Here is a 27940-nt window from a genome sequence, read left to right as displayed (position 1 = left end):
GATTGACCTCTAAGTATGCATAAATTATACGAATCAATCATAGAAGAAAGTTAACACACCTAGATTATTAAAACAAACAAGCAAACCTCACTTGAGTTGGGACACTTGTGAGCCACCTTGAGATTCTGCCTGCATTTTCCAAGGACACAAAACTGAGGATATTAGTATTCAAAGTTTGAAATCCTCCTCCATTTTTTGTCTTCTCCTTTTTACTGTGTTTAGGGTTTACCTGTTGGTAAAAGTTGGCAGCGAAAGCATTTCTGAAGTGAGGACATTGTTTAGCAGCTTCCACAAGGAGAAAGGCCATGGCAGTAAATTCTGTCTGGTCGAGCTCAAATTTATGTAGAGGCCTGTTCCATTGTCCTCCAATCCATGACCATGATGGCCTTCCCCCCATTATTAAGAGAGGTGTGGCATAACTTGGACACTAAGGATTACTTGCTCACTTCTGAAGGCTGGAACACTCTTCCTCCCCCCTCATTTAAACTCCATTAAACTTATGCTGCTACACTCTCTTCCATATTCATTCATTTCGAATTCTACTCCTATAAATTGATGTGTTGGAAGCTTCCTGCTTTGCCCCACTCATAGCCATTCCTTTCTTCTTCTTCCTCCTCCTCCATCAAAGTGCAAGCTTCCATGGCTTCCCTGTTTCTGTTGCTCCTCCTGTTGTGTGACCAGCTCTTTGTTATTGATGGTGCTCGGCCTGATTCCGTCGTCTTCCCCCTCTCCCACTCTCCCTCTCCCGTTCCCAAAATTCCAACTTTACCATCCTCCAGCACCTCAAGTCGTCGGCGCTCCACTCGGCGGCGCGCCACCGTAGCCGCCGGCACACGAAGGAGCGCCGCCGGAAGCAGGTCTCCCTCCCTCTGTCCCCCGGGAGCGACTACACGCTCAGTGTCTCCGTCGGCGCGGCGTCCGCGCCGACCATCGTCTCGCTGTATATGGACACTGGCAGCGACCTTGTCTGGTTCCCCTGCTCCCCGTTCGAGTGCATGCTGTGCGAGGGCAAGCCGTCGTACCCTCCCCTCCACCCACCACTGCCCCCGCCGCCGGCGTCCCGCCAGGTCACCTGCGGCTCCGCCGCCTGCTCGGCCGTCCACTCGGGGCTCCCCGCCTCCGATCTCTGCGCCATCGCCGCGTGCACACTAGACGACATCGAGACCGACTCCTGCTCCGCCCCGTGCCCACGTTTCTACTACGCCTACGGCGATGGGAGCCTCGTCGCCCGCCTCCGCCGTGGCCCGCTCTCCCTCCACGGCTCCGCTGCCCCTTCCGCCGCGGCGCTCCGCCTGCAAAACTTTACCTTTGCGTGTGCGCACTCCGCGCTGGCGGAGCCCGTCGGCGTCGCGGGGTTCGGCCGAGGCCCGCTCTCGTTGCCCGCCCAGCTCGCGGCGCTCTCGCCCTCCCTCGCCGCCCGCTTCTCCTACTGCCTCGTCTCCCACTCCTTCAAGCAAGACCGCCTCCTCCGGCCCAGCCCGCTCATCCTAGGCCGAACGGAGCCGAAGCCATCGGAGCCGGACCAAGATCCGCCCTTCGTCTACACCTCACTCCTCCACAACCCTAAACACCCCTACTTCTACTCCGTCGGCCTCGAGTCGTTGTCGATCGGGCCGAGCCGGATTCGGGCGCCGCCCGAACTAAGGGCTGTCGACCGGAGAGGGAACGGCGGGATGGTGGTCGATTCGGGCACCACCTTCACGATGCTTCCGGCGGAGACCTACACCAGTTTGGCGAACGAATTCAACCGGCAGATGAGCCGGGCAGGGTTCCAGCAGGCGGCAGAGGCTGAGGAGCGCACCGGGCTGCGGCCGTGCTACTTCTTCGAGGACCGGGAGGCGGATCGGCGGAGCGTGCCGGGCCTGGCGCTCCACTTCGCGGGGAACGCCAGCGTCGCGCTGCCGCGGCGGAACTACTTCACGGCGTTCGAGAGCGGCGGCCGGCGGGTGGGCTGCCTGATGGTGATGAGCGGAGGGGAGGAGGCCTCCGGCGAGGAGGAATACGGGGGGCCCGCCGGGACGCTGGGCAACTTCCAGCAGCAAGGTTTCGAGGTGGTGTACGACCTCGAGGGGAAGCGGGTGGGGTTCGCACGGCGGCGATGCGCGGCGCTGTGGGAGGAGATGTCACGTGCTTGAGAGACGCCTCCCGTTTCGCCTCCGCACGTGTGGGCTTCGATTTGGGGAAACAGGTGTGACGCACGTGCGGGGCATGCACTGGAGTAAATTCATGTAAATAATAATAAAAAAAGGGGTTGTTGATGCTCAACTTCCGACAGTGTCTATCGGCCAGCTCATCTCCTCAATCATAATATCGATCGCGAAATATGATCAAACTTTGGGAGCTTGTGATATAAAATATAATTAAAATAAAAAAAAAGCATTATATATATTTGACTGGACCAGAGTGATATTTTGAATTAGATCATAATTTGGGTCCACCTAACAAAACCGATGATCACTTGTGTGGGGCGACTGACAGGGCCTTGCTGCCAGCCTTCTTAAATGATTGACATGCTCCCACCAAGTGAGGTCATCGGTCAGTCAAGTTATAATAAACGTCTCTTTTAAGCCAAGTAAAATCTAACCTGTAAAATCTTCCTCTTCCTCCATCCCCAAACACTTAAAGCTTCGTCTCATCTCGACAGTCTGGGACTCATCTATCAATGCAGAATTGCACAATTATGAACCTGATACAAAATGTTACAATGGACACTAATTATGAAATGGAAGCACAATCAACGTCACTTTCGTTTTCCCCGAGCAGGGGTGGCATGAATGCGAAATTTAATAAATTGTACACTCACATCGCTGCAGATGTCCAGCTGTTGCTGAGTATGCTTCTAGCACTGAGCTGGCTGGCTGGCTGGCATATAACGCACTCCCAGAATGATTTGTTTTTCACACTTCTCGAAGCATTATTTATTCATTCATTCATGGGCGCAGTCTACGACAAATAAAATTTTGTCCTAACTACAGTTAAGATATAACATCTCTTTATCCATCTCAAGCAAAGGTACTGTTCAAGTAAAGAACAAGCTTAACATGATGTAATCATATAAAGCTTAATTGCGTATTAAGTTTGTTGATGGCATCTACAGGTTGCATCATAAATGGAGCTTACACAGTATTAACAGTGTCAGCCAATGAGCGAAGTATGCAGCCTAACCCTGCTTTCTCTGTCAACTTTTCGTGGATCTTTAGGCACTGGTCGCACGTAGGTCTATCTCCAGTAGCTAATCCTCTATACAAGTACCTGCAATCCATCCATGTCGACAAACAACAAAAAGGTTGGCATTAGTTTGTGATTAGAAGTTAAGCTCCTCCAAATAATAGCTAAATTTCATCAAGAGTAAAACGCTGACAGACTTAATCAGTTTGAACACTGTTAGGAGATGGTGGGATTGGAGAAAAGGTTTTGGCTATCAACTATGAGCTAGGAAAAGCATAAGATGTTTCTATCAACTGCTGTGAGTAGCACAGTGAAAAAAAGTATCCAAAAATTTTTTAAAAAAAACAAAACATTGCATGCATTTACATGCGAAAGAGATGAATTTACAATCGAACCTCAACATAAGAGGGCTAAATTTATCAGAACTCAACTCCACAAAGACAAATATCAAAAACATCTTGGCATGCAGGCCTCAGATTGGAACAAGTAGAGCCAAACCTATTCCTCATTTGAGGTTTGACTAAACTTAGGGTGTAACTAAAGAGAGAGATAGAGATAGAGAGAGACCAAGTGGAGCCAAACCTATTCCTCATGAGAAAAAGAGAGTCAATCTGTGGTGCAAGGAGAGCAAAGGGCTTCATTCTCCAATGATTGATAGGAAGTTCTCAGTGGCAAAGCGCAACTCTGAGGACTTGTTTAGCAATTGTAGTGGAATTCTAACATTTTTCATTGAGTCCATGATTTCTTTGTTGTCTATCTAATTCCTTGAGTACTTGTTGTATCGTTCTTCATATAGGATGCCTACTTATCTTTATCCCTGGTTTGTGTTTCTGAATTGTAGGAAGAATTTAAAAGTGACGATAAAAAGGGAACTTAGATTGGAACAAAGGAATATGGCATCAATGTTCTCAGTTGGGAGTAGGTGCAGCAATGATATCAACAATTGTATCAACCAAGTGGTCACCTGACAGAAGCAAAGGCAAGACAAGGGGGAGAAAAAAAGGACAAAATGAAAGTGGAAGAAGAGGAATTTATGGCTTGAGTGGAAGACAGAAGGATTTTTTATTAGAGACTAGGCAGTAGCAGTGTAGAGGGGATTAGACCCTGAAAAGAGGGAGAAGAAAACAAACTTCTTTTTTTATAAACCCATGAAGCAATCGACCTTGTTTCCCCTTTGATTTGTTTCTTCAAATTTCCTATGGATGCTGAGTCGTTCTTTGAATATGCATTTCATGGCAAGCATAATTGCAGACTAGTAGAGCACCTGTATTCATGAGCCATTTTCTCTTTGCTTATGTATTGACACATGAGTTGAACTATTATGTAATTAATTGTGCATGGATTTCCATTTGATCAATATACCATATGAGAATTCATGCTATGTTATTGTTGAGAATTTATTGACTTGAGCATTGTTATAATCAGTATCATTGTGTACTTTGATAACACAGACAATTTGCGAACATGATGGAGACAATTTTCAGGGAATTGAAATTGATAATGCGATCAACTAATTTGAAAATCTTAATCAGTTATGTCATATTGATAGATCAGTAGATTTTTAAAAATAAAAATAAAAAAGGCAAATAGAGGAAATAATATATCCTCAACTATTAAATAACTCTTATTATCAAATCGTTTGTTTATTATGAGATTATACCTATCATTATCATTTGTAATAGCAGAAGATTATCAACTGAAGTTCTTTAATTAAATATATTAAACTATCGTTAATTGTTAGTTAATTAATATAAAAATGGCGAACACCAATTATTCTTGTTTGATAAATAGGTATAGACAAGTAAATATTCAAATAGCTATACCTATCTGACCAATATGAAATGAGGTAGTTTACCTATTTATAAATAGAATATCTCATTAGAAATTTATCAATTTAATACAATTATTTAGAAGAGTTCTTCTCTAGTTAAAGATCAAATCAACTTCTTTAAACGGTTAACTCCTATTTATACTAGTTGGTGACTTGTCTATGTAGTTAAGGGCCTAGTTGTAAATACCTATGTACAGAAGTATATCAAGATGATATTGAGATAATATACATCTAGGTAGAGTGGGACTAGCCTAGGGATTAAACCTAATAATTTTCCTTCAAATCAGCATGGTATAGTTTCTCCATGCATCATTCGCAAATTTGTTCCGTTGCTCAGAATGTACTCATTAGCTTTGTCTCACACACTTAAAGCCTTCTTTGTTAAAGCTTGCGTGCTTGTCTTCTGCCTCAAGAAATGGGGATAGCCTTACCAAGCTTCCCTTGCCACAAATGTCAGCCTCCTTGCTAGAGAAGTTCCGGGTGAGAGTGCTCTTGTGAGCTTCTCTTGCAAGGCTTTCAACTGCACTACATCCTCACATCTCCTACCAATGATGTTGTCTACACGATGTGAGCCTTCTCCCTCTGCGACTAAAACAACCACCCTTGAAGCTTCTAAATGTGCTAATCATCCCTCATGCTACCCAGATCGCATCACCACCAGATCCAATGGCACAAATAAGAAGAGGATCAATTAGCAGCAAGATTTTCCAAATATCTTGATCCTGTAACAGCACCTCATTTCCCTCCTGTAACCACCACCCTTGAACCTAGAGACCATAGGTTGTATTTGAAGTGATTGCTATCCCTCCTTTCCTTCTCCTGCTTCAAATCTAATATCATTTCAAATAGCTATAATTGGATCTCAAAACCATGCCCTTTCAACAAAGCCTTTGGAGTGAATTTGCCCTCATTGCTTCTTTTCAAAGATGCAAAGATCATTCCCTGCACCATCATCAATGCAGGTTTTCCTTAGTGTCTTCATTTGGTTTATATTTCCGCCATCAAGGGAGCTTCATAACTTGCAGTATAATGAAACCAAAGCAAAATTTTCATGTGGGCCTACTAACATTAAGCCTTCCAGAACTAACACAAGTACCAATTGATTATAAATGCTTACACAAGCGGCAAACTTCTCAAAGTGAACCATCTCAAGCCATGATATCCGAACTCCTAAGTTCATGAAGGTACTTGTAGTGCTTGTATAACACATGCCTCTAGGTTATGAACTTGTAGATTCTGAAACTTACTAAGCATGTGTGCTAATATTTCCCTTTTCTTTGGCCTTGTGCTAGCATTTCAATAAAAATGCCACGCATATCACTTGTAATACAATCTGTCAAGGATCATAAAAGATACATAAATCAATAGCCACTTTATCGGGACAAAGTATAATCCACAGTTTAAAATCTCGAACCGTGCCGAAGTTTCGGTGCCGGACTGGAACGATACAGTTTTAGTTCCGCATCGTACCATCATACCTTGCCGATATAGTTTTAATATTTTTAAATATAAAATATATTAACTAAAAATAAATATTTATAAATAAAAATAAAAAATAAAATAAATTTTTTTAAAAAATATTTATATATTAAATTAATAAGATAATTTTATTAGGCTTTAATCAAACCTATTTAAATTATCTCAATCATAATTAGGAGTTAATTAAAATTATTAACTTAAAATTTTAATTAAATACCGTATATTCTGCTGCAGCCGCGCATTCCGAGCGAAGCCTCCGGAGGCGTCGTCGGGTTTGTGCGTATGTTCCACTATTCTGCTGCAGCCGCGCGTCCCGGGCGAACTTCGAAGGTGTTGTTGGTCTCGGGTGAAGCCTCGGGATGTCCTGCGCAACGCCTTCGACACCGGTATCGTTTGTGCTAGTGCCGGTGCCAGTTCGTTGGCGGAACGAGATGTTTCGCCCGATAACGGTTGGAGATATGAAACCATGGAATAATCTATAAAGATAATTAATTTATTTTTACATCAAACTATAGTAGATTTTCTGACCAAATTTTTGTGAGTTTCAAGAAGTAAATATGCTTGCAAAAGCTGGGGTTTTATAATATTTTTGCACCAGATTAACAGGAACTGTAATAGAACTGTGTGTACATAATTAGGGACCTACTTCTAAATATCTAAATACACAAGGAAGTATGTATAAGTTGATGGCAACATAATATAAATACAAAGGAGACTATTTAATATACAATATCAAATTATTACTAGTTATATAGTATCTTATTAGAATTAAGTTTGATCTAGAAGTATAGGAAAAGCTATTTAATACTTTTAACACAATTAGTTCCTTCTGTCGAAAAAAACCATCTTGTAGATTCTATTCTGCCTTTGTGAAGTTTTATCACATCCACAATCAGAGCAATCATTTTCAAGGATGTCAACCTCCACTAAAAGTAGTTATATAGTATCAACTACAATTATGTCAATCACCTTCACGTATCCACCTCTGCTAAAGGTTTGCATCTGCTCCTTTGTTTGCTTGTCTGCTACATTACACATGCAGTTCACCGCTAGCACCCAACCAGTGAATCGAGGGATTGATCATTGATCACTAAATTTTAATTGATCTTGCAAAAGACTAGACATAGCATTCCATTTCTGTTTGATTCCAACTGATTTTATAGAATCCATTCAATGTAGTTGGCACATCTTCAGTTATCTCTTTATAAATCTCAAAAGTTATTGTTTGATTTCTCAAGGAAGATTAGAAGGCCAACTCAGGTTAGGATCAAGTGAGATTGCAAACAATAGTTGGATGTTATGTTAAACCCATTAAAATTGTAGAACTAACCTATCAACTTTATTAAGCCCAACAACTGGTCTATTAATGCTTGACTTAGCACTAGTTCACTTATTTATGCCTACCAATTCCTTTAATTAGACCACAATTGTCTACAAGGGACAAATAAAGTGCATCATAATCTCCTCGATTAAGGGTTGACGTCCCTATCAAGAAATAAAGTCTGATTCATAGCCTAAAACGATCTTTCATTTGCACAATGGAGTCATGATTACACATTGACAGTCCTTAATGAAGATTTAGGTTCCTTCTAATCAAATTATCACAACCCTCCCAAGCTCCAGTCAGTTTTAACTCACTCATCTAAATCTATAGATCTTCTTGATTAACCCATAATTTTCAATTTGGGACTAAACTAGTGTATCACAATTTAGATTAATTTCATGATAATTTATTGAAAATTCAAAGAGAGGGATTGTCCACCTAGAAATTCATGTGCTACCACCAACCACTAGAGATACTAAATCATACTTTTTTATGATGCGTTGAGACTACGCCCTAAGCATTCCTGAGCATAAAGGGTAGTCCACTTTTCTACACTTGAAGCATCAGATGAGTGGTATTCGATCCAACATGAGCTAAAAAATTCACACCCCAAAATGCACCAGGTGCCACCCCTAGACACATCATGGCCCGAGGGAAGATGGGAGGGAAGTTATGAATTAAATCGATTTATTAATATAAGTTGTCGGATATATGTTAGTTAATTTTATCAATAAATAGATATTAAAAATATCATTTAATAGTAATCACATAAACACTATGCAATGAGTTGACCACCAGCCACCTAAAAGCACCTTTCAAATCCTGATGTAAATAATTACCCAAAGACTAGAGATTCATTCTAGGAGTAGATTAGCCACTTGGTTACTGTAACTTATTCCATGCATTTCTACCATAGTCTAATTCCGAACAAAAAGGGTATAACTAAAGACCCAGGTTGCTGTTGCCAAATGCAAAATTAGGTAAATGACAAGTTTCAGCTAGTTTTCCCCCCCCCCCCCCCCCCCCCCCATAATTCTTTATTCCATATTGTGCAGGTTTAAACATTGCAATCCTTTATCCCTAGTACAGAAATGCATACCAACTTAAGAAATAATAATCATATTGATGTTAATAATTCACATCCAGATTCCCTAACTGAGCACAAATATAATCATGATCCAATAAACAACAACAAACTGCATAGAAATAACAGAAAAACAAAACAGCTACAAATTAAAACTGCCAATCCGAAATTAATCTACTGATTCATGCAGCAAAGTTTCAATTGTGGACAAAGGAAAGACTGTATTTCATAATTGCATTATTATTCTCTCTTATCCTACCAGAAACTGCTAGGATTAGCTAATTCTCATATGTTGCACCACATTTGAGGGGTATATTGACTGAACAACGTAATTTTTCCCATGTAATTGCATTTACCCATGAATCAAGTAGTTTGATATAATGTAATGTAAGATGTGGGTATCCTAAAAATTGCATTTGCCATGAGATTTGATAACGATTGCTTAACAAAAGCAATATTCATGAAATAGGAAAAAAAAATGTTGATATGCGCGTCTTACTTCATGAGTATGTCATAATACTCGGGATCCAAATATGATAACATAGCATCCACATCCTTTATTGCCATGATTGCTCGATGGACTACTATCCAATTCGCTGACTAAAGCAAAAGAAAACCAACAAAAGAAACATAAAATTCCATCCATACAGATCAATCTAACCAACTAAAGAAAAGGATCGGATCCCGACCAACCTTGCACCTCTCGTCTCTGGTCTTCAAGATGGAACCTTCCAAAGCCGTCTTCAACGCCTCTACGGGCTTTGATCTGTCATCAGGAGGGTCGACATTAGGGCTCACGCGGGAAGTTGGAACTTTATAGATCTACCTCAGATTGAGGCCTGGTGTTTCGATTGGAACTCACTGCTTGAGCAAGCTCTCGATCTTGCGGGATTTCTGCTCGATTCTGGTGACGATCGCCTCGAGGTTCTCGTCATCGACAAAGCCCTCCGCCATGGGTTTCCGCAGTCGTCTCCGCCGCAGCAACGCCCCTCGATTTTGGAACTGTGAGCCAAATCCCGCGAGATGTAAAAATCCAATAAAGTTGGGAATGTTTCAAAATGCACATCGAGTTTATTTTTAATTCTTAAATAGCCCACTTCTCAAAATATCTTAAATTTTAATAAAAAAATAAAATTCGTCGTCCCAACGGTCCCACACAGTCAGTCTCACGATCACATATGAGAAGATAAATTAAAAAACTACAATTGACTACTGAGAAAATGATATTACCTCGAGTTTATCGAATCATCCTTGCTATATGGTTTGAATAAATAAATTGCCCTCGGAAAATTACGAATTAACTACTAATCCTGGAAAAGAATATTACTTCGACCAACTATAGTTATTTACTTCTTTATAGATGGTCGTGGGATCGATCCTTGCTCATATGGTTATAATCAAATCACTTGTATCAACCAAATTATATTATAATAGAAAATTATATTTAAAATTAGTATTATCTTAAAAACATTCTTATGCTTAATAATTTTGTCAAAAAGATTATCAAAAATACTTTGATCAAATATCTTAATGAATATAAAAAAAGTCTCACAATATAAGAATGGATTAATCTAACTCGGAAGTCTAATCAAATTTAACCTGTTAAATTCAAATATCATAAAATAGTTAAGAAAACATATCATTTTAATAATATTTATTTTAACTTTTGTAAAAAAAAATTAGATAGAGGTCATTCTAAATTTAGCTTCAATAACTTTAACAATATTTAGCAAAAGCATAATGGTGGAATGAAAAAGTACAAGAAAAAGTAAAAAAAATGAACAATTTATAAGGAATTATATATTTATAAAAATGAGGAAAACTTAAAAAATATATACAATAGTCAAGAAAGAGACTAAGAAAGAAATGAATAAAGCTAAGAATGAAACTTTTAAATTGTTATATTAAAAATTAGATATAAAAGAAGGAAAAAAAATATATTTATAGAATAGCTAAAGTGAGAAAGAAAAAGATAAAAGATCTTATCCAAATAAGACCTTTTGTTATCACGAGGAGAAGACTCGTGATGTGGAGGAGATAAGTAGCATGCATGCGGCGCTGCGGGATTCGAGATCAACTATAGTAGAGACCACCAGGGGCATCCTGATCAACCCGAAATTCGAGTATGATCTAGAGGCTGACCAGTCATCATCTGACTCGACTCCTAGACCACTTGGCATTTGATCTGACCCGAAGGCCTAACCACTCAGCATCTGATCCGACTTAGAGGCCTGACCATTCGACATCTGTTCCAACCTAGAGGCCTAACCATTTAGCATCCGACTCGACTATCTAGCCATTCGACATCTGATTCGAAGCCCTGACAACTTCACTTCGATTGTTCCTCATACGTGATGAACGTGAGAACATGGGACCATGTGGGACAGCATGATCAGCGGGAAACAAGGGAGATAGTGGTTTGAAGGGAATGATGAGGTGGAGTGACGTGTCACCCCTTTTTTGGGACATGGTTACCGTATTTCCCGCTAAAGGGGGTATAAAAAGGAGCTCTTTCTCACGGGGTCAAGGACGAGAACTTAGATTTCAAAACTCCCTTTCACTTAAGATTATCCTTCTACACACGAACACAGGGATTGACTTGAGCATCGGAGTGGTTGTGCCAAGGTCCTCCCTGACCCCATTCTAACTCTCAGCGAATTTTGTAAAAGAACATCGACCTTGTTGCCTCTCGACGGAGACAACCAACTTTGTTCCAGCCTCCTTAGTGATTGCTTCCTTCTCCTTGATCTCAGATCGGATCACAATCTAAAAAAAACAATTGTGATGGGCGACATAGAGAGCTCTACTTGGGGATGGCTATAGGAGCAACACCGTGAACCCGAGATAGAGTTTAGGGAACTCAAAGGAGGGAGCTTGAAGCATCGAAGGGGGGAGCTTTGCATACTTAGAGGGGAGAACTCAGAGCTCGAAGTGATCTGAGGAGAGTTCGAGAAGCTTGATCGATGTTGCCCTTCAACTTTAGGAGATATTGACAATAAGCTTGGGAGGTTAACCTTTAGGCTAAAGATTAAAGACACATAAGCAATGCGTTATTTTGAGAGGATATCATGTGGACATGACATGTTGATTTGGAGCAGAGTCCGTGCCAAGCCATGGTATCACTTATAGCTGCAAAAACGGATCAATCCATAGTGGGGCGAGCCCATTATATGGCGAGGTGGGACGAATCAATCCATTAACTTGGTGGATTAGGAAATCTCCAATCTAATCCAACTCAAGGTGGGCCGCGGGTTAAACGGGTTAATCCATGGATCTACTAAAAAAATAAAAAAATATTAAAAATATTAAAAAATTTAAGTTTTAATTATAATTTAAATTGATTAAGTTGAAATTTGTAAGTTTGAATTATAATTTTTAAACTTGAATTGTAATTTAAATTGATCAAACTCACTTATTCATTGAGTTTTATATTTTAATTTTCAAATTTAAAATAAATAAATAAACTTTTTCAATTCGCGGGTCAACCCAAGTCCGCCGTGGGCCAATCCACGTGGGTCGCGGACCTAGGCGGGCCAATCCATCTTAAAATAGGTTGATAAAATTTTAATCCAATCCACTTAAATTACTTGGCGAGGCGGATCAATCCGGCTGACCTAACCCAAATTGACGGCTATAGTATCACTAGTCCCCCAAGAGGAATTAGCTTATTCACATATGAGCATTTTTCTCATAAAGTACATTTGACTAATCCCTTTAAGGAGAGCATCGTCTATCCCTCTTCTTCTGCAAAAATATAGAATCTGCCATCCTAGTGGCTCCACATGGTCGATCTCACGATCAGTTATAAGGAGGTAAATCGAAAACTTACAGTTGATCATAACGAAGGAGGATATTGCTCAACTTCGCTAAGGCATCGTCTATCCCAAATCTTGTTGGCTAGCCCATTATTTTCTAAGGGCATCTCTAATACAACACTTTTAGAGAGGTTTGTGAAACAAAAAAAATTTGAATAAAAAAATTTGAATCAGTATAAGCATTAATTAATGATGAGATATTAAATAAAAAATAGTAAATAAAGATGTATAGTTTGATAGCCTAGGGGTCTAGAAAAAAGTTATTGAAAGATTTTTTTTAATTACGAAGAGAGTAATGAGTAATAGATTTTTATACAGTTATGTGGTATATTGGAATAAAAAAAATTCATTTATAATTTATAACTTTATCATTACCTCAAAGATCTTCTTCTATAAATAGAATAACAAAAATTATACTAAAGGAGGTTAATACTATTCTTTTTCTTTAATATTTCGATCATTTTCAATTCATTGGGATTACTCAAGAAGTTAGACAAACTACATGGAACTATATGTGAATGATTGATCTGTGATATTTATGTTGTCTAGTCACCTAATGCCTTTTGATATATTTTATTGTATGTTGTTATTTTTTCTAGTAATTCAGGTATTCAATTTTTTGAACCGACTAATCCTAAAAATGGCTCGACTGATTTGATTTTATGGAAGTTTTCAACCAATCACCAACATAAATCGGAAAGCGCAAACAACATGTCACTCCACAGTCAGCGTTCCAGGGTTATCTTCCCACTGAAGGAAATTAATCCGCAATATGTCATAGTTAGAAATTAACCTGTGGATGTCTGATTAACTATGGAAGTATTTTGTCATTGCACCGTAGTCTCGGGGACTAAACATGCTGCTACTTGAACCATAATTACTTGATGTAATGAAATTCATAGGCTTTGGACTACATCGTAGGGGCGATATAAGCCCCATTCTTTTGGAATGTATCAGAAGATTTTCTATGACTTCACTTGGCAACCGAGTTCAAGCTCCTGTACCAACAAGGAGAAGCTCTCATGCCGTCCGAATTCTAGATTATGTTCTAAAATGTGCAGGCATCTCGAGAACAAGCTCAAGTCAAGATTCTGATACAGATCACAAACTCATTGATTCAATTGTTGATGATGCAGCTACACCACTTGAGATCCTAAAGGATCCTGATCGGTAGAGTTAGAATCTTGATTACTTATGATGTTGTTGTACCAATTGTGTATATATGTGTGTGCGAGAGAGCATCTATATTTCTCACCATCACTGACCATTTTGTCTTTTTTTTTTCAGGTCCTCTATTTCCCAATTTCTATATCTATTTTTTCTATCCTTTGATATTTTTTTTTCTCCCTCTAAAGTTCTTAATCTTTAATTCTTTTCCTTTGATTTCTATCTTACATATTACTCTCCGTCCAAGTTTATTCAAAATAAAAATCCAAAAAAAACAAACCAGCAAAATATTGTTTTTTTAATTTCTCCTTTCTACATTATTACTGCTTTCTCTAAAGAAACTCCCATCTTTTTCAAGCCATCAAAATCAACAACAATCCTCTCCTTTCTCTACTGTCCTATTTTTTCTTTCTTAACAACAATCCTACTTCTTCTTTCTTGGGATGGCCCTTTCTTTTTGCATTCTTCCAATATTATTTCTCTTTTTTTCTTTAATGCAAAAGAATTAAGTTTCTCTCCCCTATTTTTCCCTTTCTTATGTGCTTTTTTTATTAAAAAAATGATTCTAAAACTCTTTTATTCTTTTTCTTTTTTTTCCCATAAACCTTGTTCTATGCTCTTCTCTCATTTTATTCTAATTCTATTTTAACTCTCATTCTTTTTCTTTATTTTTTTACTTTAATTCTTCTCTACTACTATTATATTCCTTTCACCTACTTAATTGAGCTTCTCAAATCCTCCATGCACATCTTCATTCCTTTTCCTCCAAATCAATATTGTGAAGCTATTCAAACATTACATCATTGAAATTTACTCATTTATCAATAGTAGTAGCAAACTTCAATTCCTTCTCTTTATTTTTCTATTAATTCATAGCCGCAATTCTTCTTTTATTTGTGACTTCCTCCTCCGGCCGTCTTTCAACATTGATTTAGAAAACTAATTCTCTTCTCAATAGCAATAATATATATATATACATTCTACCTCTTTATTTTTTTTTCTTTCAAGCATCACGATTCCAACAGTCGTCACAATTGCATTTTCTTCTTCTTTCTCTTCTTTAATTTTTCCTATTTTTCTCATACAAGAGCAATATCACTTTCCTTCTCTTTAATTTCAATGACAACAAGCTTCTCCCCTCTCTTTATTTGCCTCTCCCTTTCTTCTCCTTGTCTCTCGTTCTATTCTTCAACAATGTCAGCGATAGCAAATCTTTCACTTTTTCTTTTCTAGTCACCAACAGCAAATTGAATTAATATTTTATCAATTTATTTTAAGATAGATTCACAACCTACGTGGATTGATCCGTGGTGGATTCGAGTTAGCCCGCGAATTGAGAAATTTTTTTAAAAATTTATAATTAAAGTGAAAAATTTTAATGAATTAGTGAGCATAATCCACTTAAACAACAACTCAAATTTAAAAATTTCAAACTTTTTTATATTTTTTATTAGACTCGTGGGTTAGCTCACTTAATTGTAATCAGCCTTAGAATAGATTAATTGGATTGAAAATTTCTCAATCCATTGATGAGTTAACCCGCCCCACCATCGGATTTCTAACGGACCGGCCTCCGGTCCATTTGACAGCGCCAACAAGCTAAGAAAGGACAAAAAGGGAACATGAGGGACTACGGTTTGTGAAATTGATAAGGAAAGAAAGAGGGAAAGAGAGATGAATAGCTAACCAAGAAATTATCTCCTAACTTATGGCGTTTCAGACTTCATCTCTGTAAGACTGAGCGTCTACATGCATGCCCCCGGGGCATAGGTGAGTTGGTTACGACGCAGCAGACTTGCAGAAGAGGGCAAGGGTTCGAATCCTGGCGAAGCCAGGCAATACCCTCCTGCGTTGTAACCAACTACACTTTCTCGATTTACCTCCTCACAGATGGTCGTGGGGCCGCTAAGGTGGCGGATCCACCTTTTGCAGAAGAGCGTCTACATGCAGTTGCTTTTGGAGAACTCAATTACTAGCACACAATAAAACCTGAGATAGTGTTTCACAAGGGATTTTGTTTGCATTATTGCATCTTATGGATCAGAAAAGTATGCATTTTATTCCAGATCTGTGAACCAAGTGTGCATCAGGGTTGAAAAACAATGCTCTCGATCTGGATTGCTGTGTATCTGTTTGCCTTAGGCCAGGATATATATACTGCATCATTGTTCTTTGATAACTCGTCGAATTCTATTATCGCCAGGGCGATACCATATACAATAGACAACTTTGGGAGCCTCAACTAGACATAGACATAGACATGAACATGACTAGCTTCAAGTTGAATCTCATACTCAATTGCTAGGATACTAAAATAGAAGTTGTGTTGTTAAAGCTCTAGTTGTGTTGACAAACTTATTATATATCATAATATTATACAATCACCCAGCTTCCTCATCAAGCTCGTTTCTTAGAATCCCTTACTAAGAACATCTAGTTTTTGTCATCTTTTTATCAAAAACTGATTCATTATCTATATTGCTTAGTACGTACATCAATGGGAAAATTCTGGAGGAAAGTGATTTCTCCAGATGAATGATCATCTCATCTGATCAATTGGTTCAATCTCTCAGTTACTCTTGAAGCATCTAGCCCCAGTCTGGAGCTCACTGCCTGCAACAATGAAGTAGCCGATCGTTAAGACAGATCTAGTTGGAGGGAAGGATAAGAGAAGGTGAAGTGCCTTTAAACAAGCATTCTTTTGAAGAACATATAAACTCAAAGCGCGCGACAGGTGAAGATAAGAAGTATTCTCTTCCTCTTCTAATGCATATCCTCAGCAGGCATAACCTCCATTGTTGACTTAGACAAATCTTTTTTTTTTTTTCAAAAACTAGCCAACAAGTTTAACAAAGAAAGGAACACAAAGCTGACGCAGATCCAATTATGAAGGTATTCCACCATGTGAAAAATGGATGGGTGATCTATCGACTAATGAAATTAAAATAATTGTTATTATATGTCACAATCTTCATAGATGAGAGAATTGATACGTTCATTTTATCAGGTTAATTTGCATAACCATGATCCAAAGATGCTTGTAGATCATTTATGTAAGCTTATAGATCTCTTCCATATGAGACTAATTAACTTAGGGTGCCACAGTTTCAGAGACCAAGAATCATCCCAACTAATAGCATATGAGGTTCAATTGTGCCTCAACCATGCACAAGCAATTGTTTCTAAATATCTCATGACAATCAAAATTAGATCTGCTCTAATTAATACCAAGATATCACAACTGGCTCTTGTGAGAGAGGTAACCCATTTTAACTTTGTCATGCCAACTATTTACTAGCTTAGATTATAAACTTCAACCAAAAGAAAATCTAAGCTTATCAACCTATTTATCATGAGAAACTGAAACCAAAATTATTCACTACATATATAGTAGTGAAATATTTCACAGATCCATACCTGGGAATGCAATGTGTAGAAGATTTTTTCACCCACAATGGAGAAGTTGGCATTGATAACTTGTGCTCCTTCTTCCTCGAGAATACTAATCACCTCGTGGAACATGAACCTCTTCTCCTGCCCGCTTACAAGAACCACCTCCAAGTAGGAATCCTGGTGCCTTATTTCGATGACGGGCAATTTGAACTCTGATGATGTAGCTCCACTTTCAATTTCTATATCCATTTCTTGGATGTTCATCTTTTGGCCCCTTCTCTCCTTCATCTTCTCAATCCTTGCTCTAAGAGTTTTGATGTAAGATGTGGCTTGATCCAAATGATCTTGTTGGCTCAACATATCCTGCACCAATAAAATACTGAGAATTGAGCATGCAAACTGCAGATTGTTCAAAATATTCAAAATCGAGATCATTCATCTACGGTTTGACTACTAAAATGAAAAATCTGCTAATTCATGCTAATTACTTGGTGGCTAACTAACTCAAATCCATTTATTGCATCACGCACAGTTGCTATTTGCTTCTGTCGATATCGCACAAGCAGAGCCACTTTTAAATATAATATTCAAGAAAAACAGATGAGGAATCAGTTTTCCGGGAAAGATTCCAACTGAGGTTGCATATTACATTCAAGATAAGACAAAAAAAACTACGCCATCAAAGCTGAGAGAGATTATTATAATACCGCATGTTTTGCGCGGACTTTAAACATTTACCTAAAAAAACGTGTGCAAATGATCCTCCTAGATCTAATCCCACTCTTGAACATCCGCAATAAAAATAAAAACAAAAAACAAAAAAGGGGATCAGCTCGCCAAGACAATTTCAATTTCGGTGGTGTCTCGGAATGGGGGCAAAGAGCAAATAAATAGATATGAGATAGCAAAGGAAGGGGCGCAAAGACATGGCGCAGCAGAAGAAATAGGTAAATCGGGCACCTTTGTGCTGGCGCAATGCTGTTTGGGGATGAGGGAAGCGAGCTTCATGCACAAGTTCTTCATCAGGATCCGGCGGTTCTTCTCCAGCGTCTTCCGCTCCATCTTAGTGGCCTCACGGGCGCTGCTGCTCTTCATCTGGGCGAGAACGGAGGTGCAACCAACGGGAGGGGAGGGGAGGGGAAGAAGAGAGCGGAAGCGATCGAATGGAAGAACACGAGGAGCTGAGGAAGGAGGAGACCTTGCTATTTTGATTGATTATATAGGAGAAGTCGTCGTACACATTTTTAAAAATGATGATGATTTAAGTGGAGCCGCTGTCCAATTTGGAGTGGGTCCCATCCTTCATTTTTTTACCATTTTATTTGATTTTATAGAACGCGTGGCTTTTCCAGTCCAGACAAAATAGTTAAAGAAGGAAAGATGAGAATACGTGAGGCAGGGTGATAGGGTAGTAGTATGGTACCAGAATTCACCGGCGAAAGTACTGATAGTCCGCCCGTGCAACAGCCCTACAGAGGCCGACCGCCAAAGATTATATTTATACGGCATCGCCGTTGGGTCATTAACCCTTCGACTATTTCTTCTGAATTATTTGATGAGCGGCAATTTATTATTATTCAGGCTCATTTAATTTTTCAACTTTTGTATTTATTAAAGTGAATAGTTTTTTTTATTAATACAGGCAATTTAATATACGTGTAGTCAGATTTTCATAACATCAAAATAAATATTCAATTTTTATATTTTTCAAAATATATAATTATTTTTCATTATATCTTTTCTTTATTATTCATTCATCAATAGTCAACTGTGATTATTATGTTATGTTACTCAACTACTCATTTCTTTGAGTTGTTACAAACTTGGACTATCGATAATTTTAATGCATTAGTCAAATGTCATAAGTTTAAAATCTCAATCCATGTCTGACAGCATAGTTATATTCAAGATGGGACAAAGAGTAAAATAAGTTTGGTGTTAAGTATTTCTAAAGTATCTAAGGTTAGTAAGAGTTTTGATTGTCCCCGGGGCAATGATGCCGCGGTAGGACATTCAGGTTGTCACCCAGGCATCTGCGATTCGATCCCCAACTACGACGTATTTGTAGAAATTTTTCTTCAAATGGGGATCACAATCAAAGGATGCTGGGCGTCTGGGTTCGCCGCTGCGTGCACTTCCCGATTTACCCTGGTGGCTGGTAGGAAACTTCCGTGGGACCAGGCCGGTCATTCTCAGAGATAGTCAATGGGGCTAATTGGGATTTATCATTTTTTTAGTAAGAGTTTTGATCAAAATTAATCAATGACCCTTGCTATACTATTAAGAATTTTAAATTTTTTATTTTGTCTGAACCAAAGAAGTCCTAAGAACTCTTTGGTAGTGTTGGTGAGTGAGTATAATAAATCTAAGTCCTTTAATGAGCTTGTAATAAAATATTTTAAAATTTATAAATTTTAAAAACACATAGAGATCTAAGTTGTGAAATACATGTACGAGGGCATGATTACACTTATGCAAGGAGTGCAATGAACTAATTTGAAGGGTTTCTGAACTATCTAAGGCTATCAGGAATTTTGCCCAAAATCTCGTTTATGACCCTACAATGTCCGAAATTTTAACAACTTGATATTGTCTGAGCTAGAGGAGTCCTAAAAACCCTTTGATGGTCTTGACAAGCCTAGATCCTCCAATAAACTCATAACAACATCTAAAGGTTATGTCAATTTCAAAAATTCACAACTCTCCTATGCAATTCATGTTTGAGACACTCACGATGAGGCAAGGAGTGTAATGAGATTAGTTTGAAGTGTTTCTTAGGTGCTAAAATCATGAGTAAATTTTGGCCAAAACTCGTTGATGACCTTACAGTGCCCAAAATTTTAAAATTTTGATATAGTCTAATTAGAGGAATCCTAAAAACCTTTTAGTACTGTTGATGAGTGACAAAATATCTCAAAGTTGTACCAATTTTAGAAACACATAGCTTTTTATCTAGATTGTAAAATTCATATTCGATGGCTGGTTATACTTAAGAGACTTCCAGAAGTATAATAGTCCCAGTTTGAAGTAATTTTGAAGTGTTGAAGGTCATAAGTGAGGTTTAGCCAAAACTCATTAATGGTCTTAGATATCTCAAAAATACTTCAAACGAAACTTATTACACTCCTTATATCATCTTGAGTGCGCCATGCCCTCGTCCCCGGGGCAATGGTGCAACGATAGGACATCCGAGTTGTGACCTAGGGATGATCCCCAGCTACGGCGTATTTGCAGGAATTTTTCTCCAAATGGGGAACGCAATCAAAGGATGCTGGGTATCATTGGCCGCCGTATGCGCTTCCCGATTTACCCTGGTGGTCGGTGGGAAATTTTCGTGGGACCGGGCTGACCACCTCCAGGGATTGAGTCCAGAGACTGACTCATTTTTTGAGTGCACCATGCCCTCTAATTAACATGGATTGAATTATTAAAATTAGGGTATCAAATTTACAACAGTCCATTGATAGTTCAAGTTTGTGATAGCTCAAAGAAATTAGCAGTCGAGTGACATAATTAATTGATATTCACAAATCGAGCACAACAAATTTAGGAATCGATTGGTGTAGTCGACTATCCACTTAGTATCAATGGATAATAAAAGAGAGGTATAATGAGAAACAATTGTGTTTTGATAAATATGAAAGTTGAGTATGCATTTTGGTATTATAGAAACCTAGTTATGCAGTTAAGTAAATTATCATTTTAAATATTTTTATTCAAAATAAAAAAATAAGGTTAGTACAAAATTGCACCTAATAATTAATGGCCGCAATGACCTTATGGTCAGGTTAATTAGTTGTATCCTTTGGCCTCAAAATCATGATCAAGTCGATCGGTCGAAATTATAACTAGATCGATCAAGAGCATGACCAAGCTGGTCATGGCTAAGGAAAAACTACCCTAGCCATGTAGCCAAGCCAAATGAAAAATCACATCCAGGCATGACTTTCTAGTCGTAATTTGCAACCGAGCCGATTGTGGCTAAATTAGGTCACGACCGAGTGGCAAGCAACGGGGATTGTGATTTTGTAGCCTAACTACAACCAACGACCACAGTCAATCATTGCGACCAAAGATTGTAACTAATTGTTATGGCCAAAAATCATAGTTGGTCGTTGTGGCTAGAGGCTGTGATCGATGATCGTGATTGGGTTCATTGCCATCGCTAGTATTTTTTTATTATTTTACAATTTTTAATAAAAATATATATTTAGAGTTTAAGTGCACAATATATAAGTATTTTTGAAAATTAATTATAAGTTGTTATTTAATTATTTTAAAAGTATAGTTGAATTTCAACCTGCTTTATTTTTATATATTTAGATTTATTATATATATATATAATTATTTGATCACTTTAAATAAATGAATAAGCATTTCAAGTTGAAAAATAATTTTATATATATATAGTGAAATGTTAGTTTAATATTTTTTTAAAAAAATTGAGGCCCCCTTTAAGAATAACAAAAATAAAGCTCATTCTTTTTTATATTTTTTTTTCAAAATATTTTATATAAAAAGTCTTTTTCATATTAAAAACACATGGCGTTATGTGAAAAAACAAAAGTGTACATACCCTTTCTAATCCATTTGACCTTTGAGCTCCTTTTCCAGTGCAAGAAACGTGCGTGATCGAGATCCATCGAACTGATTAAGACATTCAACGCCATTGAATTCCCACACTGAGTACGCCAACGCGCGTTAAACTGAAGAACAATCAGAATCAGTAATATATCAGTAATCAGAAATCAGAAAAAAGAAAAAGAAAAAGAAAAAGAGAATCAAAGTCATTAAAGTGGACGACCCCGCGTCGTCGTCCTCGTCCTCGTCGTCGCTGCTGCCTGTATTTCTCTTCGGCTTCATCCTCTCCACTGAGTCACAAAGCACCATCTTCCTGCATGAAGAAGCTCTCTTCTGCCTGAAAACTGACTGAACCGTTCTCTCTTTGATTTCCTGATGTCATTGTGGTTTATGTCAGATTCCACTAATTAATGAGAGACGTACGAGAGCTTCCAGGATGGCTCCGAAGAGAAGGAAAGGAGGACGGTGAAGGTGAATAATGAAAGCAACAGGTCGAAGAGACAAAGTCGCAATTGTAGTGGAACTGGAAGGCCAAACAGTAGCGACTACTGTACTGTACAGTCACCTCAGGTGTTCTTTTCTGAGTTCAACGGTCAAAGCAGGTGCCGTATAACATCCAATTGATATCTATGTGTGTGTGTGTGTTTTTGCTTTTTCAAAAGTGTTACGGTCGTAAGAGACGGAGCCGGATTTGACCGCGGAGGGCGCCCGAACCGAGTCAACAGCTCCTGAGCATACGGGCTGAGCCCCGGAAGCCGAATCCGAGTCCCTCAATAGAAACTTGACCCAAGCCCTCAGAGCAGGCCCGATTCGAGTCCTCAAGGCGGGCTCATCGGTATGGAATTCGGAGGATATGTCCGAGCCGACTCCTCGCGACCAAGCCAGTTGAAGTCTCCGAGCCGCTCCAAGAGTCAAGTCAGAATAAGGCCGAATCATATTGTCCGAGTCGAATCAAGCCGTGCCGATTCCTCTACCTTACACCTCTCTCTCTTTCCGTCCCATTCCACCACTCCTTCGCTTGTACGATAGTCCGGCCTCTGACATCCCTTTACTAGGTATGGCAACACGCCGCCTGACGTACACCTTCGTCCTTGAGAGTACAATCGCCATTTCTACGTCACTCCCCTACTCATACGGACCTCGCCTAGGAAGTGACCTTCGCCTTACTCTCCTCGTGGTACGACAATCACTCCTAATATATAAGGTAAGCCCCCTCGGCAGGGCGAGGTATGTATTATCCATCTCTTTTTTCGTGTTTTCCACTTCATTTCCTCCCCCCTCAGAGGCTAACTTAGGTATCGGAGTGGTCACGCCGGTCATCCCGGCCTTCCTTCTCACGGTGTCTGTGTTTGCAGATTTAGGTGATCTCTCCATCGTGTTATCATCCATCTTCGTCCCGGCGCGTTGCTGAGGAGAGGCCGCGCATCCAAAGGCTGATCTTGACGGGAACAAAAAGGTAATGGAACAATCAAAGTTGCTCAATAGGAAGGGAGAAGGTAGCTAGGAGATGCTCTTTGAAGTATAGTTGAGTTTGTTACTGTAGCCTCCGGGGCATAGCTGAGTTGGTTACGACGCAGCAGAGTTGCAGAAGAGGATAAGGGTTTGAATCCTGGCGAAGCCAAGTAATACCTTCCTGCAATTGCAGTTTCCCGATTTACCTCCTCACAAATGGTCGTGGAGTCGATCGTGTGGGGCCAACTTTCACCTTTTTGCAGCTGTAAAATAAATTTATTGAAGTGAATAAAAGTCGAAAAAGCAATATCCTTCTCCGTACAACTATATCTACTACAAGAAAATAGACAGGACTTCAAAAACAGATTTTTAAGATGGAATTAAAATCTATTTCATATTTTAAATAAATTAATAATAGTTTTATTACAAAATTACTAATCCGTTTTACTTTAATAAAATATAACACTTAAAAAAAATTGAGACGGAACTTAAAATAGATTTGATACAAAATGATATATAAATTTTTATAAACAAAAATAAATATAAATTATAAACAGAATTTGAGACCGTATGATTTTTCTGTCAAAATATCTGTTTAAAATTTAATAAAAATTTAGGATAGAATTAAAATCTATTTCAGATTTAGATAAATTAATGACGGATTTGCTATAAAATTACTAATCTCGTTTCACTTTAAAAAATATAACATTTGAAAAAAAAATGAGACGGAATTTAAAATAAATTTGATACAAAATTATATATAAATTTTTATAAATAAAAATAAATATGAATTATAAACAGAATTTGAGACCGTATGATTTTTGTCAAAATATCTATTTAAAATTTAATAAACATTTAAAATGAAATTAAAATCTGTTTCAGATTTAGATAAATTAGAGAAAGATTTGTTATAAAATTATTAATCCGTTTCACTTTAATAAAATATAATATTTGAAAAAAATTGAGATAAAATTTAAAATAAATTTGATACGAAATTATATATAAATTTTTATAAACAAAAATAAATATGAATTATAAATAAAATTTGAGACCGTATGATTTCTGTTAAAACATCTATTTAAAATTTCATATAAATTTAAGATGAAATTAAAATCTGTTTCTGATTTAGATAAATCAAAGATATTATTTTTCACAATGTAAAAAAATTTGAGACGGAAGTTAAAATGAATTTGAAATGAAATTATAAATAAAAATTTTTAAACAAAAACAAATACTAGTTATAAACAAAATTTAAAACTATATAATTTTTATTAACAAATCTATTTAAAATTTTTAAAAATTTTGAAATAGAAATAAATCTATTTCAAATTTATATAAATTAGAGATGATTTTTAAAATAAAAATAAAATTTGATTCAGATTTATATAAATGGAGATGAATTCATTAATTTATTTCACTTTAATAAAATTGATTTGTTCTTCTTTCACTCGCTTTCGGAGCATAGTTGAGTTGGTTATAACGGAGCAGACTTACGTGGACAAGGGTCAAATTTCGACGAAGGCAGAAATTAATTATTTTAAATATTTCTAATTTATTTGAAATATGTGATTGTTTCTTGTAAAGTAATATATAGATGAGAAATACAGAAATAAAAAATTAGTGATAAATTTAAATGGATTTAAAATAAAATTAGAGATAAAATTTATATACAAATTTATAAATAGAATTGTAAACAAATTTATAAACGAATTAAAATTATATTTGATATGTAATTTGAGACAGACTAATGACAGTTTCAAAATAAAATTAGAGACAAAATTTATATTTAAAATTAATTTTATTTAACAAATTAAAAATAAATTTATAAATAATTTTTTAATTCGGTGTTGAAATTAGAGATGAAATATTTTTGTCTCAAAATTAGTCATGGGACTTTTACTAACGGATTTTTGAGATGGAAAATTCTATCTCAAACATTGTTTAGAGACAAAAAAAAAAATTTTAGAGACAGAATTTTTTATCTTTGAAACCTTTTTTTCTTGTAGTGAGCTTTCTAATTTATCTTCTCACAAATGGTCGTGAGACCGACTGTGTGGGGTCACTGGGTGGTAGATTCCACCTTCTTTGAAGAAAAGGAAGGAGATGATGAGTAAAAGGAATGATCATATTGATAGAAAGAGTAGTTGTTTGATGATTTTATTACTATAGTCTGGTTTATTTATACATATTGTACTCCAAATCATAAATAGAAAGATCAAATATGGCATACAATTATAATAATTATAATCATAGTAATAAATATGATAAATTTGAAAATATTATCGTTTGCTAATAATTCGTGTTGATCTTTGAAGATGATGATGTCAAATATGATAAATCACGATTAATTGAAATCAATTCGAGATTATTATTCTTGTTGTCAATATCTTCCGGCAAACTCAATTGGAGTGTTTGGGCATTGAATTTGATTGCCAATTTAGTAAAGTGGCGTCTGGATAACGATTTGATGAATATATCAGCAATTTGATTTTTTATAAAGATCTTGAATAATCGTTTGCTAATAATTCGTGTTGATCTTTGAAGATGATGATGTCAAATATGATAAATCACGATTGATTGAAATCAATTTGAGATTATTATTCTTGTGTCAATATCTTCCGGCAAACTCAATTGGAGTGTTTGGGCATTGAATTTGATTGCCAATTTAGTAAAGTGGCGTCTGGATAATGGTTTGATGAATATATCAGCAATTTGATTTTTTATAAAGATGTAAAAAAATTGAAAGTTGTCGAGTTGCTATATGTTTTCGGACAAAATGAAAATCAATCTTTACATGCTTGGTACAAGTATGAAAAGTTAAATTTGTGATAAGGTATGTCGCTCCAATATTGTCACACCAAGTTTTGGATATAGTGGTTGTGGAAAGGTGTAATTATGAAAGAAGAGATTGTAGTCAAATAATTTTGGATGTCACATTAGCTATAGGTTGCTTCTTTGAAAGTTAAGAACTAAGATTTTGTCCAAGAAATATAACATACCCACTAGTAAAACGTTTGTTCTCAAGAGATCTGGCTCAATCTACATCACTATAGGCGTTTAATATTGGAATACAATCAAAGTCCCACATTGGAAATACATAGAAAAGATCATGGAATTATAAGATGAAAAATACCTCAATCATTGGTATGAGGCCTTTTGGGGTAAAACTCAAAAACAAAATCATGAGGGCGTGAGCCCAAAATGGACAATATCGTACCGTTGTGGAGATATATATTGATTCCATCGGATCCAACAGTGGTATCAGAGCATGTCCATGTGGTAGGAGCTCCTATTAAGGGGGCCGTTGGGACCGTTAAGGGGTCGAGTCCCAACAGTCGGGTCCGTTAGGACCCATACCAATAAAGGGTCCGTTGGGACCGTTGAAGGGAGCTCTCAGTGGTTCTTTGTTTGAGGGGTAGATTGTTGGAATACAATCAAAGTCCCACATTGAAAATACATGGAAAAGATCCTGCGGTTATAAGATAAAAAATATCTCACTCATTGGTATCAGGCCTTTGTAGTGGACAATATCGTACCGTTGTGGAGATATATATTGATTCCATCGGATCTAACAGACAAAGGACCACAGGCCCCCCAAATGGAAAGCCTCCGTTTGATGTTCACCCGACCTACTAGGACTTTCTACCTAGCCGTAACTAGGACTTTCTACCTGGTGTCTGGTCCTCTTGATTCAGACACGGGAGCACCCACTTCCTTTGTTTAAGGTTCAACCCACATGCCCACATGGTTAGATCTGGATCATGACTCTTCTGACATTTTTTTGTCTCACAAAAGAAATATGCTTCTGATATTTTAAAAAGGTTTGGAATGGAGTGCTCTAAACCAGTTCCTACTCCCGTGATTGAAAATATAAAGTTATCCAAAGATGAAACTGGTAAGAGTATGAATATTACAACTTATAAAAGTTTGATTGGGAGTCTAAGATATTTAGTTGCTACAAGGCCAGATATTTCTTTTGGAGATGGAGTACTTAGCAGGTTTATGGAGAAACCAAAGGAGTCACATTGGGCTGCAGCAAAGCGAATTCTCAGATATGTCAAAGGTACAATTAATGATGGAATTTTATATTTTTCTAACAAAATTATGGAACTTGTTGGATATACAGATAGTGATTGGGCTAGAGATGTTAAGACTAGAAAGAGTACATCAGGATATGCTTTTCATCTTGGTTCAGCTATATTTTCTTGGTCTTCTAAAAAACAGCAAGTGGTAGCACTTTCAACAACAGAAGTAGAATATATAGCGGTAACAAATTGTGCTACACAAGCAATTTGGCTAAGAAAAATTTTAGATTTTCTACAACACAAGCAAGATGACTCTACGATAATTTTCTGTGATAACAAGTCAACAATTGCATTATCTAAGAATCCAGTCTTTCATGGTCGCAGCAAGCATATTGATATCAAGTATCACAAAATCAGAGAATGGGTTGCAGAAAAACAAATCAACATCGAGTATTGCCCTAGTGAATATCAAGTTGCAGATATCTTTACAAAACCAATGAAGACAGAGAATTTTCTTAAGTTGAAGAAGGCGATTGGGATGACTAATATTTGTGACTTGGTTTAAGGGAGGCTATGTTGTATTATTTAAATCAAGTCATAAATATTAAGATAAAATATCCG

General features: G+C 37.4%; 4 protein-coding genes across 4 annotated transcripts; 2 read left to right on the top strand and 2 right to left on the bottom strand.

Annotated features, from left to right (window-relative positions):
- Nucleotides 1-548: 548 nt before the first annotated feature.
- On the top strand, nucleotides 549-2293 carry LOC141836239 (putative aspartyl protease At4g16563). Its single transcript, XM_074723679.1, is given in 2 exon segments — nucleotides 549-735; nucleotides 738-2293. Coding segments are annotated over 2 exon segments (1494 nt in total). The 5' UTR covers nucleotides 549-639; the 3' UTR covers nucleotides 2136-2293.
- Nucleotides 2294-2580: 287 nt separating this feature from the next.
- On the bottom strand, nucleotides 2581-9903 carry LOC141836580 (actin-related protein 2/3 complex subunit 5A). Its single transcript, XM_074724085.1, has 5 exons — nucleotides 9749-9903; nucleotides 9580-9652; nucleotides 9386-9486; nucleotides 2804-3252; nucleotides 2581-2686 (listed from the first exon to the last, which is right to left on the bottom strand). Exons 1-4 carry the CDS (start codon nucleotides 9838-9840, stop codon nucleotides 3117-3119), a joined length of 402 nt encoding a protein of 133 aa, XP_074580186.1. The 5' UTR covers nucleotides 9841-9903; the 3' UTR covers nucleotides 2581-2686; nucleotides 2804-3116.
- A 6356-nt stretch (nucleotides 9904-16259) lies between these two features.
- Nucleotides 16260-18391, bottom strand: LOC141836678 (transcription factor bHLH162-like). The gene is made up of 3 exons (XM_074724189.1): nucleotides 18222-18391; nucleotides 17286-17624; nucleotides 16260-16481 (listed from the first exon to the last, which is right to left on the bottom strand). Exons 1-3 carry the CDS (start codon nucleotides 18354-18356, stop codon nucleotides 16413-16415), a joined length of 543 nt encoding a protein of 180 aa, XP_074580290.1. The 5' UTR covers nucleotides 18357-18391; the 3' UTR covers nucleotides 16260-16412.
- An 8731-nt stretch (nucleotides 18392-27122) lies between these two features.
- LOC141835626 (secreted RxLR effector protein 161-like) lies at nucleotides 27123-27884 on the top strand. The gene has a single exon (XM_074723004.1). It carries the CDS (start codon nucleotides 27123-27125, stop codon nucleotides 27882-27884), a length of 762 nt encoding a protein of 253 aa, XP_074579105.1.
- The last annotated feature ends 56 nt before the right edge of the window (nucleotides 27885-27940 follow it).

The sequence above is a fragment of the Curcuma longa genome, chromosome 10 (genome assembly GCF_044706935.1).
Source record: "Curcuma longa cultivar G26 ecotype Majalengka, Jawa Barat chromosome 10, ITB_CL_G26_1.1, whole genome shotgun sequence".
NCBI lineage: Eukaryota > Viridiplantae > Streptophyta > Magnoliopsida > Zingiberales > Zingiberaceae > Curcuma > Curcuma longa.
Note: the sequence above shows the minus strand (reverse complement) of the source record. Positions and strands in the feature narration are given on the sequence as shown.

Bases quoted from the DNA above. Each gene is read 5' to 3' on its own strand.
- LOC141836580 (XM_074724085.1), bottom strand. From the start codon at position 9,840: ATGGCGGAGGGCTTTGTCGATGACGAGAACCTCGAGGCGATCGTCACC. The intron at 9,653-9,748 runs GTGAGTTCCAAT...TCCTGATGACAG, and splicing joins ATCGAGAGCTTGCTCAAGCA to ATCAAAGCCCGTAGAGGCGT. The intron at 3,253-9,385 runs GTAAGACGCGCA...GATGGATTGCAG, and splicing joins TATTATGACATACTCATGAA to GTACTTGTATAGAGGATTAG.
- LOC141836678 (XM_074724189.1), bottom strand. From the start codon at position 18,356: ATGAAGAGCAGCAGCGCCCGTGAGGCCACTAAGATGGAGCGGAAGACG. The intron at 17,625-18,221 runs GTGCCCGATTTA...TTATTGGTGCAG, and splicing joins AGCATTGCGCCAGCACAAAG to GATATGTTGAGCCAACAAGA. The intron at 16,482-17,285 runs GTATGGATCTGT...TCATTGTTGCAG, and splicing joins TCTACACATTGCATTCCCAG to GCAGTGAGCTCCAGACTGGG.
- LOC141835626 (XM_074723004.1), top strand. From the start codon at position 27,123: ATGGAGTGCTCTAAACCAGTTCCTACTCCCGTGATTGAAAATATAAAG.